The sequence below is a fragment of the Drosophila sechellia genome, chromosome 2L, assembly GCF_004382195.2.
Source record: "Drosophila sechellia strain sech25 chromosome 2L, ASM438219v1, whole genome shotgun sequence".
Lineage (NCBI taxonomy): Eukaryota > Metazoa > Arthropoda > Insecta > Diptera > Drosophilidae > Drosophila > Drosophila sechellia.
Window position 1 is genome coordinate 15,664,761 of NC_045949.1, and position 22,717 is coordinate 15,687,477.

The 22,717-nt window shown below is 40.0% G+C and overlaps 1 protein-coding gene and 1 long non-coding RNA gene across 3 annotated transcripts in view; both read left to right on the forward strand.

Moving 5' to 3' along the window:
• The window catches only part of LOC6613662, a 40,435-nt gene that overhangs the window by 14,889 nt on the left and 2,829 nt on the right, over positions 1-22,717 (forward strand). The window contains exons 3-7 of the mRNA XM_032727066.1: positions 16,747-16,958; positions 18,521-18,656; positions 18,903-19,036; positions 21,505-21,627; positions 21,701-21,890. Of these exons, the coding sequence (XP_032582957.1) occupies positions 16,747-16,958; positions 18,521-18,656; positions 18,903-19,036; positions 21,505-21,627; positions 21,701-21,890 (795 nt within the window). The remainder of the gene's footprint in view (positions 1-16,746; positions 16,959-18,520; positions 18,657-18,902; positions 19,037-21,504; positions 21,628-21,700; positions 21,891-22,717) is intronic.
• On the forward strand, positions 8,741-10,334 carry LOC116802975. Of its 2 annotated transcripts, none has more exons than XR_004363293.1 (3): positions 8,741-9,034; positions 9,125-9,242; positions 9,615-10,334. It is a non-coding gene; the product is annotated as an uncharacterized LOC116802975 (long non-coding RNA). The 2 variants fall into 2 exon arrangements; XR_004363289.1 differs by lacking the exon at positions 9,615-10,334 and adding an exon at positions 9,318-9,608.

Consider the following 22,717-nt stretch of genomic DNA (forward strand, 5'->3'; position numbering starts at 1 on the left):
GTTAGCAGCTTAGCCGAAAAACATTTCCTGGCCCTGGTTATTGATTTGAAACTTTTTTTTTCGGTTGCGGCAAAGTTGCCTTTTCAATTTCGCCACAGCTCGATCGATACTTTCTAATTTATGCTAAACGCACATACAAAAGGGGCTCGTCGAAGGGAAAGTGCTTACCGTGACCATCCCATTGAGGGGCAAACAATAAACAATGCACTGCATCGCATGTGGGGATTAAGTGGAAAACTCATCGGCCCCGAGCCCCAAAAAAGGGAAACTATTCCATTCAACTTGGGTCTGGCGCATGTGAAAACATGCAACATGTTGAGGGCCCTTCCTAGCGCATTCTCCTTCCGAACAAAGGCCAAAATTGGCTATATCCCTCAATATAGGTTTGCCTGGAAAAAGTTTCTTCTCTGCGGCCAGCTTCAATCACAATGGAAGCCAGCAGCGACTGGGCTGGAGATACCGTTTCAATTTTCCAGAATGCACAAAAGTCAGTTAGCATTCTTCACCGCCATCATCATCATTATCGCCGTCATCTTCATGATCGTATACCACACATATCACACATACGCCCCGTGTGCCTGCGTTTTATCAGCCCTTCGCTGGCAGGGATTCTGTTTAGCATCTCAGTTCCCCACCCATTTACACCTTGACAAACAGGTGCTTATATATTTGAATTTTAAGATTATTTAATATATTTAGAACTATAGAGAACTATAGATGGAAGATTCGCAGTATATTAATGGATATCATATAATTATACCAATGTCTTCTATAGTATTCATGATGTTGCCAGAAATGAAAGGTTTGTTTCTTTGTTCTTTAGTTTTAGGGGAATAACAACCACTTATGTTTCAATTCCAAAGCATGAGTCTTGGAAGTGTTCTTTCAGTGCACCACAAATGCATATAAGCCCGCACTGAAACTCCATCATGCACTCCACTTTGCATATCACATGAACTTGCACTTCGGGTTTTTGTTTTTCGTATTTCGGCAAGCGAGCAGGTGGATGCTGGAATTAGGGATCTGCGATGGGATGGCAGCAGCACGCCATGGAGCACCAAAGGCTAAGGGGCTATGGTGCTGAGTCGTCTTTGTCTGCCAGACATTTGCCGTTTACTGTTCTGACATTCCAACTTGGCTGCAATGCAGGCAGGCGACTGACGTGCCTTTTGTCAGCATACGACAATTGCGTGAAATGTGCGGTTGATGTCGGCCAGTTTGTCAGGCCGTCGAGCAGCAGAAGGTAAAAATATTTTCGTAATCCGATGGCTAATGCTGTTGAGGAAAAATGTATGGACAATTTATTTCTTATACTGCAATTGGGAAGAACAAATGGAACTTTGAAATGCATAGGCCATTGAAAATATACCAGCTAGTGGTTGAACTAAAACCCGCATAATATGCTTAATAATAAACTACCTCAATCATATATATTTAAACGAAGCCTTTCCAACTTATTTCCTGAAACGCATTGCACATTTAATTTGTATAAATTAATTTAGCGCTTTCATCAAACCGAGTTCCATCCAAATTGTTTATCGCAATTGAAAATTAATATGCCAGCTCTGTTCTGTAATCCCATAATGTGTATCAACTTCAAAGTGGCCTACGCACGTCATAGCCGGCTGAGCTGCACTTAAAATGCTTTATTCGAAAAATTGCATTTAATTTGCACAATGCAAGTGAAAAAAATTGCCTTAAAATGCAATTTTAAACGTACTATTTGTACTATGTGCATACGATGTGATAAAAGATTATGAAATATCATCAAAACGATGTGAAAAACTGGCTTAACATCTCATATATGTACATATGCGGTTATAATATACAAATATCACATATAAATGCAACAAATTTGCGGGCAACAACCATTCGAGCCACTACAATGGAACGCCCAACAAGATGGTCAATGTACCCGTAGATTTTTATTCTCTTCTTTTGCAGGGGTATGAAATATGAGTCAAGTTTTCAATGCATGGCGGATGCATTCATTATGCCGTTGACGAGAAAACCCCCGAATGGGCGGAAGTGAGAGAGGTAGAGTGCGGGTGTGGGACGGGCGTAGTGTGAGTGTGTGTGCCGTGTATGCCATTATAGAGTTTCTTTTGGGTTTTTTTGTGTGCATTTATGACAAATGCATTGCACTCACAAAGCTCACACATACACACACGCGCACTGTCGCAATCTTTATGATCTCATGCATATGTATGCGTTTATAAATGCCACGATACTGTCGGCGAAAGAGAAAGCTGTATGTGCAACGGGATAGCACTGTTTTTTATCCAAAATGGTGGTCACTTTGGGCAACAGGCACTGCCAAAAAGATAGTATACAGTTGAAAAAGTTTTTTATATTCACTCAAATATTTGCAAATACTTTAATGGGAATACTTGTCATATGATTGGGATCTTGTCAAGAAAAAATAGCTTGCGATTTGAAAATAACATTACACGGAAAAACGGACATTGCCCACATGAAGTTTGATTGCCAAAAATTAAATTACCTATTAAGTTTAACAAATACCAACCCGTTCAGCAGACTGGAAATAAGAAATGCATTGCATACAAGCAGGCCTTGGAAGTAAGGGCTTTGCCAAAAAGAGTGATTGGAAAGAGCTGAATGAACTGGAAATGCCAAAAAAGAAAAACTCTTAAAAAAGGTGTTAAGAACGCCAAGTCACGAGATGTGGCACTTGGCTGAAAGGCGTTTGCTAATTTTCTAAGACATCAATTCGAGGGGAGCGATGAAAGTACGTGTGACAATGTCTGACCCCCTTTTCGTTGTCACCCAGCCACGCAGCGTTTTTTGCGCTGATTTTGGCACGCACACATTTTGCATACTGATCAGCAATCAGTGGCAACAATTCTTCCAACTTTCTCGAGAGCCTGAGGCCAACTAGGAAGTGCCGAACGCAAATTAAAATTCCACTTTGGCATTTGGGGAATTCAATTATTTTTCGGTGCTCAAGGGCAGGGGCAAAGTCGCTCCACCCAATGGGTAACATGCAAGTTGACAGTTTGTCTTCTTGTTCGGCTCCTTCCTATTGACCACCAATAAATGGGGAGTTGGGCGAAATCGCAATGGCACTCGGAATACCCGGCAAATAAATACCGAAGCATCGCTTACACATGCCCAGATTTATTGCCTCCCATCCACTCACTCTGATGCCAATTGTCAGGCAATGCAATCAGCGTGTTTATTGATTTGGAAAATTAAATATTTTTCCTTGATTTCCCACTGCGGCACAAAATGCGAATGCGAATGCAAAAGTCGAAAAGTCGCGGCCCTCCCACATATTTCACCATAAATAACGCAATCCGATTTGCCGCTGCTGATGCTGCCATGCTTATTTTATGAAATTTCCGGCTGCCCTTAGAAAACATTTTAATTAGTTTAAATTCCCTGACAGAAACTACAAGAGATCGCCGCTCTCGGGGAATAGACGAGGTCTGCTTTGCGAGGGGCTTGGATGGATGCTAGCTAGTTCACCGCATTGTTGTCGCTTCCGTATGGCATTCCGCTAAAAGCAAAAACATGTCGGCACACACGGCGGAGTGGAGACGAAAAAATATGGTCGGAATTTCGCTTGCTTAACGGAAATGTATAAATTGCATTTTGCGCCATCGCAAAAGAGCCTTAATGCGTAAATGGCGGCAGGAGTTGAGTGGATGGTCGGGCTGAAACTAAAGCAGGTGCATCTGGAGGAATGTTGTGCTAAATTTTAACACACGCACTCATACTCGAAAATAAATTGCACAGCTGCAGGATACACGAAATGGGCGACAAAAGTGTCGCTTTCGGATTCGGAACGGTAACTAGATCAGAGTTAACCGAGTTAATGGTGTGCAGAAAAGTTCCAGAACTCCAGATAATACGGGTATTTTAAAAGAATACATTGTTATTTGATTGTAATTCTTTCCCATCGATTTGTACTACCTAAAAATAAGTTTGCGAGTTTACTCTTGTGCAACAAGAATATTATTGGTTTTATAACAACGAAGAGTAAAAAGTCTTGTCTTACGCCTCGTTGCCTTAAATTCATTATGAACATAACTTGCCAACTCCATGAGCTTTCCATTTTAATATCGGGTGTCAGGTGGTTAACTCCGCACAGACTCAGCCACCACATAGAGAAAAAAAGGTAGAAATAAAAGACGGGAAAAAAGATTGAAAGTGTTAAGAGCATTTTAGCTCTTCGTCTCGCCTGGCACACAATTCCCAGACATTTTTCACCACCATTCTTTAGCATCCTTTTCGGCAAGGAAAAAGCACTTTACACTAATGCACCTGAAAATTTAAAACATGTCATAACATAAACATTTATCATCGCGACAGGAACCGGAAGTTGAATTTAGCACTTAACTTGCTGATAACTTTTAGTGATTTTATTGCAAAAGATAGAATATTTGTGAGTGTCTTAAATATTTTTATGAACTAAAGTTCTAGTTATTTTCACTTTATTTTAAATTGCCTTTCCCAAGGCACTAGACGTATATATGCACAAGGTTAAGTACGTTGAAGTGCAAATAAATCATTTATTTGGCCTACACAAAGAATTAGAGTGTTACAAAATGCTTTCAATATTGAGCTAATTGATTTTCTCAGCAAATAATAAACACTTTTCCCATTCCACATCTACTTAATTGTATCTTCTCACTTTAGCCAGAGCCAAATACAAACAAAGCCAAATAAGAGTCCCCAGAAAGCCTCATAAATTCCATCAAGAATATTCCTTAGCGCCTATGAGCAAATGTAGTCTAAGTAGCCCATAAAAAGCTTTGTCTAGGGCTTCTCGGCTGGGAAATGTGTGTGTGTAGGCAAATTTTTAATTTATTTCAATTTCACTTTTAATTTAGGCACTAATCTAGGCAATTTGTACTCTTACACGCCATTAAACAGTACATGAAACGGGAAATTAGTCGAGATCAGGCAACCAAGGCGATAATTAAAATACACTTTCCACGTTGTTTTCGAAATAACGTTTTTGATATAAAAAGTATTATAAATATGATATTAGAATATTTTTTAAAAAACCCCGTAGCATGATATTGGCCAGCACAACACAAATAATGCCAAATATTTCTGGAGATGTAATATTTTTGTCGAAAACAAAGCAAACAAAGTTTTAATCCAGCTGAGTAACCTTAGGCCGGTAAAAGCTTTATATTCTCGAGATAACAAATATGATACAAACAGGCAACGCCTTGCTCCATCGCCTTGCTGAGATGCCGGTGTCCTGTGAGCCATAAAATGCCCACGGAATATTTATTTGCTTTCATTTATTTTCAATAATTTCGAAATTTCCATTACATTAGTTTCGGTTGTTGTTTTTTCCCAGCGTCCTTCCCTCATGATGTTCTTTATGCCTTTGCACGAAAACAAACAAATTTTGGGGCGATTTCGAAGGGCACCCCATCGACAAATTCTTGCTTTGATTACTAAACTAAATTTCACCCCCTGAAAAAGTTGCTACAAATATAAAATAAATGCCATCGGTCTGTGGAGCCGAAAACTTTTCTCATTTCTACTTTCGATACAGCAGCCGCGGCTGTTGTATTCTCTTCGAGCCGATTTTTCCTCAGGGCTTGTGGATACTTCTCGATACTTTTCACTGCTAGCCACCACAAATCCATGTGACATTTGGCACTTGCCCTTCGTCCTGTCTTGCCGAACAAATTTACACATCTTTTGAGTTGTTTTCGGGTTCCTTTCTTCGGTTTTTTTTTCGGTCCGCGGCTGCTTCTGTGGAACTTTAAGTTGCTTTTGTCGTATAGCTTCCGTTTCCTGTTCATTTGTTCACATTTGGCATGTCAGATGCGAAAATTTTTTTAATATAACTGTCAACAGTTGATGTAGATTAAGAAATTATGGCAGTTCAAAGAAAGTTTGCCCTGGCAATGTTCGGATTTGTGTGCGGGCGGGGTGGAAAATCATTCAGCAACAAAGTTCTTGGAGCGACGAACTAATAATGTGAGTTCACTGAAAGAAATTGTTCAAAGTATTATTTGCTATACTTGTAACTATACCTTTCAATTGAATGTCCTGAAAGATAATCAACCATTAAATTTTTGCCAGTTAATTGGTATTCTTAATGCATGTTGCATTACAAAAACATAATATTTGGTAGGTCGGAAAGTTATGGAGAAAATATTTTGGTAAAGGACTTAAATTTCCGAATACTATAATGTAAGATGTACTTTACTGTATTTATGTCAAATATCTTCTTTCAAGCTTTCCATAGCAGGCATTCCCACAACGCTATCGGCCATCTGCTTGAACATTTTTTTTTTTGCGGCAGCCATTAGGGACGGAATATGGCCAATCCATAGGCCACTTATTGCATTTTGATCGGAATCCGATTTGGATTTCCACCCAGCTCAAAGGCGAACATCTTTATTGCCCCTATTCAGCTGCCAAGACTCAGGATATGCCTTGACCAGTTTCACTTCCCATTCCAGTAACTGTTGCCAGTCGACACTGTTTCGATTTGGCATTCGACTGCACCAGAGTCTTGCATAACTGCATTCTGAAATGACTATGAATGGGCCATGGGTTTGGTAGAATTAGCTCAGTCATCGAAATTTCCCTTTTCTGGTTCTCAGAGAGAAGTTGCACGATGCAGGTGAAAGATACATTTGCCTGGTGGCCAGTGGCATTTATTTCTAATTAGGCAACTTTGTAACTGCTTTTAACTTGAGTTGTCCAATTACTCGGTAAAAGGAGCAAAATGCAATGTCACATAACTTAAATATTTACGGCCATGAAATATTGAATTTCTGTGAAAGCTATTAATTAATACGTACATTATTATTAAGATGCTTTTAGTAAAGCTCTTTGAAATTAAGTTGAAACTTAACGAGCTTGACAATTGCACGTATCAAAGTGTAATTTTTCACCGTGGCGATTCCACTCCTATTATTAATAAACCGATATGAGAAGTATCCAACTGAGTTCGTAATGCGAAAATAAGGACTCAGTTCGAGAGCGTCGCCACTTTAAGATAGTAGATAACTGCCAGCCGAATCAGTTAAAGCCCAGGATTCTGTCCCTTATCAAAACCAAATTACAAATCCCCGACTAGGAGACGGAGGGGCAAGCCCAAAGGATAATCTCGAACAACAATGGGATGAGTGAAAGGGCCAAAGTCTTTTATCAACTGAATGTGCCATAATAAATGCGAGGAAGACAAATGTGGGGAAACCAAAACGCCGTGGTCTCTTCTTGTTCCTTGCGTTGACTTTAAGTTACAGAAGACACTGAAAATCTCAGTCACTCGAACATAATCGGGGGCCAGCAAATAAAACAAACCGGCTAACCAACTAATCGGAGAAGGGACCGACTTAGCGCTGTTGTTGCTCGACTATTGATAAGCATCGAATTCATTAATTTATATGTTCGATGAGTATCAAGCGAGGAATCGCACAAGCAGAAAGGAGTTCGCCTCCTTCGTCAGGATGGCTTTGTAATGTGAAACTAAGTGATTTGAGCCGGACATGTGTGCGATTGTATCCCTGCCCCCGTGCGTGTTTGTATCTAAGAACGTGTCTGTATATCTTCATTACAAATCCTAGCTGGGTTTCGCCTTGTGGATTTCAAATGAAATGTTCTGCCTGTCCTCTAAAGCTATGAGCCAAAGCCCCATATAGAATCGCACAGTGGGTCAGGAGCAGGTTTATCACCAGCCGCGGTCGAAATAAGAAGTGAATTTATAAGGCACTGACTACTTTAATGTAAGATTGTGCGAGAGTTTTACAATATATTTTCCACTCTACGCGTTGCTATAGCCAAAGTATTGTGCACGAATATATAAAAAAAACAGTTCATTCATACCGCTTTCTACTACTAAAGCTAATTGCCTTTTAAGCCCACTGTGCCATCTTTGCACTGTCTTCATGGCAAGAGCTGCCTTTGCCAGTTGGCTTTCCTTTGGGGGGACTTGTAGCTTGACTTAAGTAGTAATTTCAATCAATTTGGCCGAGCCACCACACAGAGACGCACACTTAGCCACGCAAACAAAGACAGAAAGAAAGCTCATGCCCAGGGACTGAGAACAATAAAATCTGAACTTAAATATGTCACAGCAATTAATACAACAGCAGACCGAAAACCAAACCCAAGCCAAATACAGACACCAGTCCGAAATGCCAGATACAAACATGGAACAATAACGGGGCCTTGTGTCAAAGGGCCTTTGCAAACGAAAGTGAAATCCCACACCAAAAGGCTCTGTGGCCAAGAAGCATTTGGTTATGGGGTGCAACGGGTCGTATGCGTAATATGGGCCAGGCCAATTGCTCAACTTCAATAGGTGGAATTCTGGACTATTTTGCATTTGACAGCTCATTTGTGGGTTGTTTCTTTGAAATTTCGGACTTGGGCTTTTTATTAATGTGAAAATTGTCAACTTAACATTGGGGTCACATGATATATGGCCAATCGATGATCCAAGTCAAACAAAACCAAAAACATCTACACAATTAGAATATAACCCTGGCTGCTCTATAAATCAACGAACATTTACATATATCACAGATGGAGAAAGCTAGTTATAAATCAAATTGCTACAATCAATTAAAATACTAAAAACAAGGACATTCAAGTTTGGGTGGTTTCTGTTGTGCGGGTTTTAACATCCGTTGAAGGACGAAAATGTTTATGCGTCAAAATAATATGCAAGTTCATTTGTTAAAAGCTTCTGTGGAATTGCCTTTGGACACAACAAAGCAATCATGGACAACACTATCGGTTGAACATGTTAAAATTCAATAACAATTCAGAACTTTAGGGATTGTGATATTTCTAAATTATTGGTAATAGTTTCGAAAAGTTCATTTGCTTAAGTTTATAAAATTAAGTTTAGTGCTTTTGCACAAAAATTCTTTTTAATAAACCTCCGTCTTTGGAGTCATCACTCCAATCGCTTTGTATCTGCAGACCATCTTTATCATTTTCCACTGCCGATGTCAAACAATCAGACCGTCCTCCAGACCAATCAATAATCCCAAAAGCTCCATTTGAGTGGCATAAACAAAATGTACGGAACTCGAGACCTTTTGGTTTTCAATTCCCCTTCACTTTCCCTTTCCAGTGGCCTGACTTTCACATAAATTTCCTAAGATTATAGTGCCCACAGATCCGAAGAAGCCAGCATGTCAAGTAGCAGCGATGATGCTTAGGTGCTGGAAAATGGCAGACAGCAAGTGAAACTGCACACGAAACTGGGAACTGGGATCTGGAAACTGGTAACTTGGAACTTGGCATTGAGGGGGCGTGGCTGCCCGGCCACATTGTTTTGTAATTTATTTTGTTTCCGACAGTTTTTCCATGGCGATATGCAGGGCGCCCCGGACCGAAATCAACTTGCTACTTATGCGTCGTCATTGCATAAACAAGGCACTCGACGGCAGCAGGTTTACCGGTCTGGTTTTCCCTGAGTTTTTCCCCACTCACTGAGAAATTGCAACATTACGTGCCCCAGGAGCCACGTCCACTTCTCATGCAAAGCATGCACAATTCTCCAGAGCTCTGGACTAAAGATAAATTGATATTTTGGGGCTGACTCTGGTACCCCGACATTTTCCTAGGTGCCTTATTTTTTTCTCTTTTTTGGTTAGGCAATACGCAAATGGTGAAACTGTCCATTAACAGAAAAGAAATAAAAGTTAAACAAGAACAACAGGGAAACAATAAGGTGGACGGGCTGCAGAAAAAAAGTTGAAATCCTTTATTGTCCATTGTCGGCCATGGAGTTCTCTATCAGAATGCCTTAATTAAGAACGCTCGGAGTGTGGCCAAAGAGTCAGACTTCATTTCGATTTTTAACAGCGCAGCTGTTACCAAAAACCCAACGATTCCATTCGCCTGAAAAACTCAACCCAACCAACCAGCCCCACTTCGTCCTGTCAGGGAAAAAATGGAAACCAACAATTTGCAGTTTACATTTAACAGCAGATCGAGGGGCGGTGGGGCATGGGACACGTTATTGGAAAAGCAGTGAAAATTGGTTTGTTTGACGGCCCGATGTCTGGCGGAATAACATAGCCCCGCACCTATACACATACACACTCAAGCTCACACACAGCGAACGTATATTATATATCGCATATAGTTACCGTCATTGTCGAAAACTCTCGGATAGCAGAAGAAATTACATCGATAGCGGAAAAACTTTACGATCAAGAAAAAATAAAAATAAAATGATGAGCGCCCAACCACCGATAGCTAGTCAATCAGGACCCTTATATTGAGTTGCATTTTTTGTGTCTCTTCATAAATTAACCGTGCTAGAGGATTCCAATCATGTCGCTGCCACTGAAAGTATTAACAAAAAATATGACATATTTTTAATGAATACATAACGAATATATAAAACAAGAAAACTACAACATGTTTTCTGTTTAAGATTTATGAAATGAAATGTTTTCTTTTCCAAATAATTTGTAGTAGGAACGATTTTAGTTAGCAACCTTCAAATTTTACATTGATAGGTTAGGCGCTACCATAATGCATATACAACATACATAGGTGCTTTACAAAATATTAGTTTCTCCCTTCCCTTCCTCGCCTAATCTACCAAAAAAGAAGTGCTCATGTACAACATTTGCGAACATTTTGAATCGATGAAGCATTCATGGGCAGCCACTCGAAATGCAAACTCCCTCTGCACATATGGAGGAAATCGTTTTTCGCAGCAAATATTTACAAGAAATACGAATTTTAATTTATGCAACAATCGACGAGACGAATCGTCTAAATGGAGTTCGTCGGGGGCCAGGGTGCCAAACAAATCGATCCATCAACTGCAGTTGCAGCTGCCCATGCAAGATTGCTGGCGAAAAACAAAAGGTATATTTGTATCTATGCATTTTGTATGCGGGTTTTCAGCAACTGTTGTCCACCAGGTAGTTGACACAACCCACTCAAACTCGCCAGTTGCCCCATAAATTCTCGGGAGCCCAGCAAACCATTTATGTTTATATTTGGCACATTGCACACTTGTCATCCGCTGCTCCGAAATTCCCACACGCAGGCCAATGCAAAAGTGAAAATCAACAGCCCCATTTTTAGATGACACCAATGGTGTTTGGTTACCCGTCCAAATTAAAAATGGGATTTACACGTTAACTTAGATATTATTTATTTTTTCAATTTAAAAATTATGTTTTTTGAAAAACTATGTGTAGAGCAAAGAATAAAATAAAATCCTTTAAACAAATTTATGAGACTGTGATGTGTAAATTAAGATATTTAAATTAACTTATGCGTTCTGTTTTACCAAAATTGTGGTCACTTAATATTGCCGCCGATAGGTGGAGCTCGTGAGAAACCTCTGAAAACAGTCGCATTGCTTCTAGCATATCTCAACCGGCTTTATACTTGCATTAGCTGACTAACGTGTATCTTACAGTCGGACACTCGACTAAAGCATTCTCCCTGGTCCTTTCACTAAAAAAGCGGCGTTGGATGGGCAAGGGATAGGTTTAAAACTCAGGGCTTTGTTGGTTTCCATGTGCGATGATGCTTTTGGCGCCGCTTTGGCGGTCGCCTGGAAATACACACACAGTCGACACTCAGGGAAAACTCGCATGAATGCCAAATCCAGAGTGCCTTTTGAGTCCAGATCATCCTTTGTGAAGGACACGTGCAAAATGTCTATGCTTTCTTTTGTTTGAATAATTATTTAAAACGTATGTATTTTAAATGTATAAGTTTTCCACGTAAATGGGATAATAAATCATACAACCAATTTATTTTTGGCCCAGCATTATAACATCTCCCTTTGTTTATTGTTATATTTTAGAAACAATTTCTAGTGCGCAGCTAATATGTATTGTTTCGGACCCTAGTTTAGAATATAAATAATAAATCACTGCTGCTTATTGTAAGCTAATTGAAAACCAAGCAAGAGCAAAATACTAGAACCCAAGTAGTGCCAAATAAACTTTTAGGTAATTAAATTTTACATATATATTTTTAAAACATTTTTCAGCCAGCTCAGCCTCTATTCAAATTCTCTTTTTTGTATCTTATAACAAAATCTTGGCTTAAATACTTAATCCGGTATTTTCAGAAACAATTCGATATATTCAATTTGAAGTGCTGCACAATGCATACCGAAAAAACATGACAAAGAACAAGTGTCATGCTAAAAATTGCACAGATTTTCATTTAACATAATTCCCGAAACACAAAAAAAAAAGTTCGCCAAACCAGAGTGGCGAAAAACCAAACAAAACACACACAAAAGTGGGAGTCTGTCGCCATTGTCGCGGCTCCAATTCAATACAATAATAATAAAATTTGTATGCAAAATAGGCGTTGAGTGTTGAATGCATGCAAAAAGATTGCAGGACGAAACCACTGGGCGGGCGTATTGTGGTGCCGGGTGGTGCTGGGTGTTGCAGGGTGGCGTATCGCATAGTGGCTCGATTTACATATACAAATATGCAGGAGAGCGGCGATGTTGTTGGCTCGTGTTGAAAAATCGTAATCAAAAATTGCGCAATAATTTGCATGTTTATTTAATAGCCGGTCGCATAGAGCGCCCAAATGACCTGCCGCCCGGCCATTTTCCCCTTTGAAAATACAGGAAAAATGCAGGACAAAGTGTCCTTTGCTTATACACATACATACATATGTGAGTGCCAGGCATTGCAGTGACAAACATTTCGGTAAATGCCACAAACTGCGAAACTCTGCATGTGCTTTTTTCTTTTTAATGCCTTCGGTCACCCTCATTTCTAGGCTTTTACCCCCTTTTTGGCTGCCATTGAGTATCTCATAATGTGAGTAATTTTTTTAGCTTCCACGCTAATGAAATTGTCTGCGGGCTGAGCTTTGTTCGCACTCTTTTGAGTTTGTTTTTGTCATTGGGGGGGCAAAAACGTTGGCCGCAAAATTTTATGACACTCTAAAATCAAAACAAAACAAAACACCAACCAAACAGAAAACCAACAAAAGAGCCCCCCAAATTAGCGGACAATTTTAGAGATAGAGGTTTTTGTTTGGGGTATTTCTGCCCAAATGCTGAATCAGAATCGTGAAGGTGCAAATGAGCGGAAATTAAGAGCAATCGTATCATAAAGTATTAATAGTAAATAAATTGTATATTTTTTTTAATTTTTATTAAAGTTAACTTGTAATAATAGTGAAAGATAGGCCTGCCACGTTTGGCCAGAAAATAAAGCGGCAGCAGATTTATACCTTCAAAAAAAGTGTACCAATAGTCATATATGACTTCACACATAAACACATTGCATCGCATTGGCAATATTTTGACTGTTTCGTAATTTATTTGACATATTTATGGGGTTCATAAATACAGATACATACATATATAATGCATTTATTTCTATTTGTCGATTTTTTAGTTTTTATGGCAAGCAATGAAGTTGCAAGCAGGGAGACCCATCAAAAATGTATTTATACGTTCAAGTTTGGACTACTTCCAAAGCCCAGCGACTATGTAACGCAACAAAAACAAATAATTTCACTATTTTCGCTGCAGTTGTTGCTCTGCTCACACCCCATACTCCGCCTGGTCAAAGTTGCAATAGCAAAACATAAAACATTTTTTATGTAATGGTTTTTATTTTTTCCCACCCCGTCCCAGCAGATCTTCTCCTGGCTTATTTTCCGTTTTGGCTGCTTCTTTCTGTGGGCAGCTGCCTGAACTATTGACAGCTGATGATAAAAAATTGTTGGAAAAATAAACCAAAAGCCTGGAAAAATATAGAGTGGGCGAAAGTGTGGGGATGAATAGGTACTGGAAATGGATTTCGAGCTGGGTGGAAAAATGGCCAGCTAGATTTGGCTTAAAAGAAGAACTGAAATGCATAGCTTTTGCGACTTGACTTGGTCAAGTGGTTGGTACCGGAGTGATATAGTGACTAGGTTTTCCAATTTACTTTGAACATTTAGGAGCTTCAACAAGTTTGCAGTTTTGTAAATATATCATAAACTTACTCTTCTTCCCATTACAATTATATAAATATTATACAGCATTGTTCTAAAGGCCAGTTTGAAGAAAATCCCTCCGATTAATGCGAAAAGTCTTTTATTTCAGACACTTTTTCCATTAGACCAAATCCTGCATTTAATTGGCATTGGCATTATATAAAGGTGAAAAGTGTGCCCCTCGTCGCCATAGTCCTTTAGTCAATCCATTCCATTTGAGTACGTCCCAACGCATCCATTCGCGAATTAAACATTTTTCGCCTTTACACTTTTAATTTATGTATTTACTTTCCTGGTTTATTTGCCTTTCTTTATGCCAGCCGGCAACTTGGGACCCTCTGTGGCAGCCACCTGCGGCATTTTCACTTTCCGAGCCTCTTATTGAAATTCCAAAGTTGAAATGACTGCAAAGTGAGAGAGGACGGATGGGGCAGGACGAGGACTCCGGGTGATGGTCGAGGTCCTGGCAGTGGCTACAGTGTTGACAGCCATGTCAGTTACCATACCCATCGCCGTCATCGGTTGCCGTTTTCCCGTTGAGCTCCTCTTTTTCCCTGGCCGAGTTTTGTGGTCGCGTTTCGGTCTGGAGTCTGCTTTGAGTCTGCTATATAGCATAGATATATATATGTAGAATAATACATTTTTGGGGCTTCATTTAAGTGTGAGAAGCACTTGCAAGGCAACTTAGAGGCGACCCTTTCCTTGTTTTGTTTGTTTTGTCTGTGTTGTCTGGCACTTTGTTTTGCTGCTTAACTTTTGATCAGCTTTTAATATAACTTAATGTGGCCAAATTAAATGCTTTTTGTCTGTAAAGTTTTATTGCAAATTATACATTGAAGTCGCGGTCAACGCCTCACCCGATTGCAAAATCAATAAAAACGCAGGGTAAGCCAGAACATAAATTTTTAAACATGTTTGCTATAAGCTGCTATAAGCCACATAACCAAAACAACTTATTTTGAGATCCTCTGGGGCTTAGCAATTTATTTTGGCAAATTAATGCAATGTTTGTTAAATGCTGAATCCACCAGGTGGATTTATTATGTAAATATTAATGAGCAAAATGAAAACAAATTAAAAAACAAACTGCTTAAAATAAGGCAAAATATACAACGGATTTAAATAATGAATTTGTAAATACATATTTTGTCAGGAAAAACGCATCAAACAAGAACTTGGTACTGTAGCACTAGTGGCTGCCAGATAGGAGAAAAGTGGGCATTACAGATGGTTTATAAAAGTCATAACAACAATACAGCCACATAAAAGAATACAAAATAAGACGAAGCTGGCGTCGGAGTATAAAATAACACACAATAGAACATAACAATATGTATAATAAAGCTTGTCAAGGAGCAGCTTCCCCACTTTCTATCCCAGGATATCCAACTTTGCGGAGTCCTGAGCAGGTTGGCGTCCCTCCAGTTAAATGGTGAACCATTAAAAGTGGACATTTGTAAACATAAACTGACAGATAAACACCGAGAGCAGACACAAAACTTTCTCCGGCCCAAGGGTGCATGGAAGGAAAGTGAATGATACGAAGAGTTGGCCATGCAATTTTCATTGGTTTTCATTGCACAGCCACACACATTTATCAAGGCAAAGGTACGAACCCGACCCGCACACATCTGACCAGGAAAAGCAGTTAGAATACTTAAAAAACGTAGATTGTGAAAGTTTTTATAACAATATAAAATGGCTGGAAAAGTTGTTGTTCTTGCTGTGGTTTCAGGGGGCGGCCCTCGAGGATTGGGTATCTGGTGGTCACTGCTAAACAACAATGTGCAGCTGAAGGACAATTTTGAGCGCCCTGCGATAAATGCAGGTACATCAAGTGCGGGTCGCACTACCGAGGTCAGAGGTCGGAGGGCACAACAAAATGCTCGCTCGTTATATGGGTCAATATGGGAAACAAAAGCATTGTTCACCGGTGGAAACAGAAAAACAAACTGAAGGCAACGGAACAAAAAACAACATGCACTGCGAAAAGTTTTTAATTAATGTTGGAGATTTTAAGGAAAATATGTAGTTGAAGTTTGGAAATGTTTAAAACCAAAAACACAGGCATTAGCAATAGATAAAAGCCGAAATAAAATAGCTTTTTAATGGATTTTAGGAATAAAAAACTACAAGCTGCTTTTTACTGGAGCGTACTTTAAATTTGTATTCAGATATTCAACTAAATGGTAATTTTATACTACATTCAAATTAGGCAATTTTAATCAGAATATACACAAAATTGTCTAAAACAGTAAGGGAAATATCTCAGATTTTCTTTTAGAGTATATATGTATACTATATAAACTTCCGTGCAGCATTTTTTCTACCACACCCCTTGCCAAATGATAGGGACTATAAAACGAGAAAAGGAAGCAAATCGAGAAGCCGGTGGTCGGATGGAACTCTACTTTGTTTTCAACATTTTGTGTTGTCATTTGAAACATCGAACGGAAGGCAGCGGTCGGATCAGCTGGTCACTCGCTTATCAAAGAAGGGGTTAGCACAGTAGTTAGCATCGAATTGGAATCCCAAGACGAGGGGGAGTGTTCAGTTCTTCACTCAGCTTTTTGGTTTGGGGTCCCTCGTTAGATGGGGTCAAGTTAATACTGGACAAGGACGAGAACCCAACAGTTATAAAAAAAATTAAAATAGAGTCTTTATCATTAAGAGAGGTATTTTGGATGGGTGTTCTGCCAAGCGAATTAAACTTTTAAAACAGTCTCTATATATGTATATACGAAGCCAGATTCATGCATATTTCACTTACCAAACTCATTTTATTTGCAGATTTTATTGAAGCACTCAAGGATGTGTCGGTAATGATACCGCAGGCGGTGAAACGTGGCAGCAATGCGCTATTCACTTGTAATTACGATATGGAAAACGATACTCTATATTCGGTTAAATGGTATAAGGGCAAGCGTGAGTTTTATCGCTATACGCCCAAGGAGAATCCGGCGATGAAGGTCTTTGCCATGACAAGTGGTCTCAATGTCGAGGTAAGTACAGCAGTGCCCAGACACAGGCTCTCGTTGATAATGTAGATGAGGATGTGGATATGGATATGGATAATTTCCCTTAACTCCGTGTGTCCCCATAACGCGCACATGTTACTGCAGTTGCGTGTAAATTATATCCATAATGGCTGATTGCCAGGACCCCGGCTGTATTCGTTCTCATAACGACATTTGCCGGCTTAAATGTCCTGTCCCACTGCCCGTTGTAATTATGCCAGTCCATCCGGAGACGGATCCGTTAAGAGTTGTTGGGCGTGGCCAATTAGTCGCGCTTGCGATTGACTTGCGGCTCATTAAAAAACAATATATAGAGATTGCATATCCCGTAAAAAAAAACTACACCAGCGATCACGAAAATACACTCGGTCCACACAAATTTTAAAATAATAATGTCCTTGTAGATAAAATGCAGTTTCACTTTAAATTGTTAGATACATAAGATACTTGAAATTTAACTAAACAAATAGCTGCTCACCTTCATTCTTGCCAGTTTAATAAGTTATTCTAACAGACCCGTTGGCAGGGTATAATGACAACCCTTAATTATTACGGCGAAATACACAAGGGCCAATTAGGCATCAGCAGCAACAAATTGGGTTAAACATTCGCACGAGCCTCAGCCATTGATCCTCTGGAAGCAGCAGCGACCTTTGCCCCCACTTGCCGCACTTAATTTCGCCTTCTCCATTGCATTTATGTGACATTTATTCTGAAAATAACGCACAATATTAAATGCAATTTATTAAATTTGATTTTTATTAAGTGAATTGTGTTATGTGAGGTTTCCTCGTTTCCTCTTCAAGAGATTAAATTTCGTCAGCTTAACAAAAAATATATTCCCATTTACGATTGGAGAGCTTAAAATGGCCGATGTTAAAAAGTGGGTTAAACAATCACAGCTAAACCGTCATACAAGTGAACTCTAAAAGGCTTTGAACTGTTATACAGGTAGTATAATAAAACACTTAACAGGGAGTTTTAAGTTACGTCTAATATTATTATATTTTTTTTTTATGTATTGTACTTTCTAAAGCATTATGTTTAAAAGAACTAAATACGTTTTCCTTATTATTTATTAAATGTGAACAACAAGTGCATTAAGTGGTCAGGAGCCATGAAGATTGGTGAAGTTTTTCCTCTTGCTTTCGTCTTATTAAAAGAAAAGTATGGGAATAAGGATTACACTCGTGAATCAAAAGAAATCTGCCACTCATAGCCCCACGGCAAGTTGCTTTGACTCAAAGAAAAACTTAATCAAATCGAGATGACCCCTTCAGCTTTAAAATCAACCCTTCACCCTTCACCTTTGTGCCCCCAATTTGCAGTCACTTTCCAGCAAGCTGCTGCTGCGCTTTTCATCATTCAGGACCAAGACAAAATTTTCATATTTTCCCCATAGCATTTTTCACTTTCTGCTCGCTCTGTCTCGGGTTATATTCAATTTCTATGCACCGCGTCCAGCCAATTTTGGGAGCAACTAATTTTTATTACGTTCTTCATTTCCCCGCCGCTGATTTTCTCCATTCGCTTTATCCTTTCTCCAGCGCAACCTTTCGAATCAGAGCCACGTCGTCCTGCAGTCGGTGCCGCTGAATATTTCGGGGAAATTTACATGCGAAATATCGGTGGAGGCGCCCACTTTTCAAACGGCCATGGTGTCCGGCGAAATGGAGGTGGTTGGTAAGTGAAAAATCCAAAAATGTTCATACACCCATACACACGTATATATATCCAGATGTGGCGTTAAGAATTGCAATGGACTAATGGTAATGGAAAGGCAAACCGGCGGTCGGGGCAAGCAAATTAATTAGAACAAATCTATTTGAGCCTGCCACCGGCCAGGTCCTTTTCGGCTAATTTTACATTTCCATTCCTTGGCTAACTACTAACGACTGTTTCCCCTCCTTTTTGGCCAACTTTTTGCAGAGCTGCCGGAAGAGCACACTGTGGTTACCGGGATACAGGCACGTTATCGCATCGGCGATTTGGTCGACGGCAATTGCTCAATTAAATACTCGAAACCGGCTGCTAATTTGACATGGACTATTAATGGTATTGTGGTAAGTTTTGGTTTCGTTTACCACTGTTATCCGCATCCGGACACGCCCACCCGCCCATCCGCCTATACCGCCCATACCGCATTTCAATTAGCCGGCGCAATCGGAAAACGGTGAACGGAGGTCTTTGATCACTTTCTATTGATGGTCCGCCAGTTTTTCAATTAGTCATCAGTTCAGGGAGCAAAGGGTGATACTTCGATTCGGGTGCGAATGCACTTTGAGTGGGAAAGTGCGGCTAATGCATGTTTATTGGATGTTAGTAGCTTGACTTAAGCAAATAGCTCTTCTCTATTCATTTTAAAAATATATTTCAAATGAAGGCGTGTAAAAAACACTGCAATATATTGCATTAAAGTGCAAATATAGTTAATTGGCTTAACAATTTAGGTTCTCCATTTGAATGATGCTTACAAAACATATAATTTTTCACCCTTATTGACTTTGTATGAACTGTTTCAAATCGAGGTACATTAAAGAGTGAACTTCGTAATTACCTACTAGGTGTTTTAAAACAAAAAATCAGGTGAGCCGTGGCCATTCGGTTTGCAATTTTTTGCGTTTAGTGTGCAATTTTTCATTCTCCGTCTGTTGCATACTTTTTGGCACCTGTGTGTGCGTCGCTTTCATTTTGCAGGCCCATCTTTTGGCATTTATATTTGCCTAGAACCACGCTCTTTTCCCGCTTTTTCTTTCGGCTCTTCGGTTTTATACATACATTTTTTGATATCCCGTCAGTTTTTATGCCATTTCGCTTGTGCCAGGCTGAGCTGTTCTGGGCGGGATTGGGCTGGTCTGGATGTTTTATGGCCGCAACCACAGCAGCCGACTGTCGACTCCAACAGAAGGTCACCCTGCCACATTGCCACACTGCCTCCTGCCAGTTTGCGCCCAGCTGCTGTCATGGCCCTTCTCTCCGCATGATTGCGCAGGTGTGATGCGGAGCAGCAAGGATCCCTGACATGTCCTGGCATTTTGCGTTCGGTTTTTCAAGAAACGTTTAGGTTGTCAGCTAGTTTTTCTCTGGCGTTTTTATGGCGGCCCCGTACATTACGGCCTCTCTCCCAGACTTTTGGCTGGTGTTATTGTTATTGTTTCCCCAATCCAGACAGACGGTTACCTGGTGGCAGCTGGAGTATAGTAAATGCGTTGTCAATGTCACGGAGGCACCTACTAGTCATATTTCAAACTTGCGGCTTTTGTGTGTGCTGCTCTGGGTGAGAAATCAAGTTGTAAGATTGTTGGGCTTAGTCAGTGCTTAACTCTAAAGTAAATGAAGTCGACTTTATGGGTCTGGAGCTAGAAATTAGAGCTCAAAGAGGCCCATTTAATCAGTAATTAAAGTTTGAAGTGCTTAAGATAATGTTAAGGATGTCGTTGGCGTCGTTTGCCATATAAGTTTTAATAGTTAAGCCCTTCAAATGGAATATTATGAAATTAGTTTACATTATTAGGGTAGCAATATAGGAATATCTGTGTAAAATTCAAAGAATTTCTAATGCTTATCCTTTTAATATTAGAAATTAGTGACAAATAAAACAGCAAGTTGAACTGGGCAATATTAAAAAGTAGAAGAAATCGCTCTTTCACTATTCATGAGAACGCTTAATGCTAGTGTATGTTTTTTGAATGTCAGCAATATATTGACCAATTAAAAATATTATAAAACGGAATTTTGGTATATAAATTATGTTTAAAAATCCGATCAATAAATGTAGCACCGGTTTTGGTTTTAATCCGGGCTACAAATAAATAGAATTATTTTTGAAAATGCCAAGTCTCGGACTTAGTCGGCATCAAGACAAGCAATTCAGCAAAAAACATATTTATAAATATACAAAAATAGAGCAGGGAAAACTAACACAAACAGCACTTGAGTGTTGCCTATAGTGGGTGGCCATGCACAGTGGGTGCGGCCACTTGATCTTTTAGCTAACGAGCGCATTTCAACAGGAGCACCACTCACCCACCGACGACCGCCCACCACCCAGAGCCATCATGTGTGCTGTCAGCTGTGGGTGGTGCGGGTGGTTTTGGGTGGCTTTTGGGTGGCGGGGGCCAGGGCTCGTATCTGCCAGGCACTTCAAACTAAACTCACCGCAAACAAAGTGGCCTCGTCTTCTCGACACAGCTCACCCATGTCCTTTGGCTCCTGTTCCTGCATCCCCCATCCTTGGCATCATCATAGTCATCAGCATCAGCATCACCATCATCTGCTCTAGTTAATCACTCAAGCGTAAATCTATTCATCATTCATAAGTTATAAATTTGCCTCGGCCGCTCCGCTCGTGGTCGCCTTTATTTTTCGGGTAAAAGCTGACACTTTGGCTTTGGGGGAGCAGCTTTCGCTTTCATATCGCAGCCCACTTCATCGAAAAAGGATTGCTGAATATTTACAAATTGATTTCGCTGCAAAATCGAGATACCACTTGACATTATTCGTCCTTCTTCTTGTTTCTCGTCCATTGTAGGTGCCACCGCATCACATAAAGACCTACCAGACGGAGAAGCGGGAGAACAGCACCCTGGAATCGGTTACAAGTGCCATACATTTCATGGTCACCAATCAACATTTCCTCAAGGGCCAGATGAGGGTAAGGAAACAATCCGCACCAGTTGAGACACTAATAATAAAGCCCCGTTCCATTCACCATTTCCCGTTGTTAGCTCAAGTGCACGGCCAATATCTTTGACATCTTCAAGGAGGAAATGGAGAGTGTCATCGAGGAGGACCGACCCAGGATAATGGCCTCCGGCAGATCGTATGACATCAACAATTATCCCCTCGAGGAGCACACGAATGGCGAACGGGGCGGCTTTGAGGATCACAACGAGTCCTATTTGACGTACTACTCCGGTGAGTACTTACAGTTTGGAAAACGAGAGAGGTTATATTGCCATTAAAATGTGGGAGTAAGGATGGAAAAACTGTAGGATTAGTAACAATTCAATGCAAGTATTTTAAAATTTAATAGGTTTTGATATACATGATCCTATACTTGACTCTCAATTGAAAAACCGTAGACTTCAGTATAGTGCACGCGTATAAATTGGATTACAATTACGATTACTGAGTGCCAATCAAATTATTTATTTAGATCTGAGTTCATCCTAATCGGCAATATATTTAGACAGGTATCCAGTTCAATAACTTACCAAATCAAAAATATCCGGCTGCACATTCGATACGTTTAAGTGATCCCATCGCAGGAGAAGCAAAGCCCTGGGCAAACAAAGAAGATGGACTGAATCCCACTTAGTTCGGCCCACTGCATCCTGTCGATGTCGGGGCACACAATGTAAATTATGTAAATAAAATTGTGCAGCATAAACATTCCTCCAGACTGCTAACAACCAGGAGCAAGGAGCAGGCTTATCGAATCAGATGGCGGGGAATCAAATTGCTATAAACTAAGTTTAGACATGAAAGATTGTCGCGGAATTGCGGCAGACTGTGTGGGACGGAAGCGTGATTGGGGCCTCTGGCAAAAATGTGGGGTCCTTTCTATATCCTTTCATTTTTCTTGCGCTTCTCGCTCCTTTTGCGGTTCTTTTGCCACTTACTAGCGACAACATTTACTTAACACCAAGTAACGACAACACCAGAAATAACAAGTGTGTAAACGCATTGAGCTGAAAATTGTATTTAAAATTGAGTTCACTGGCTTACCGATGAAAGCAGCT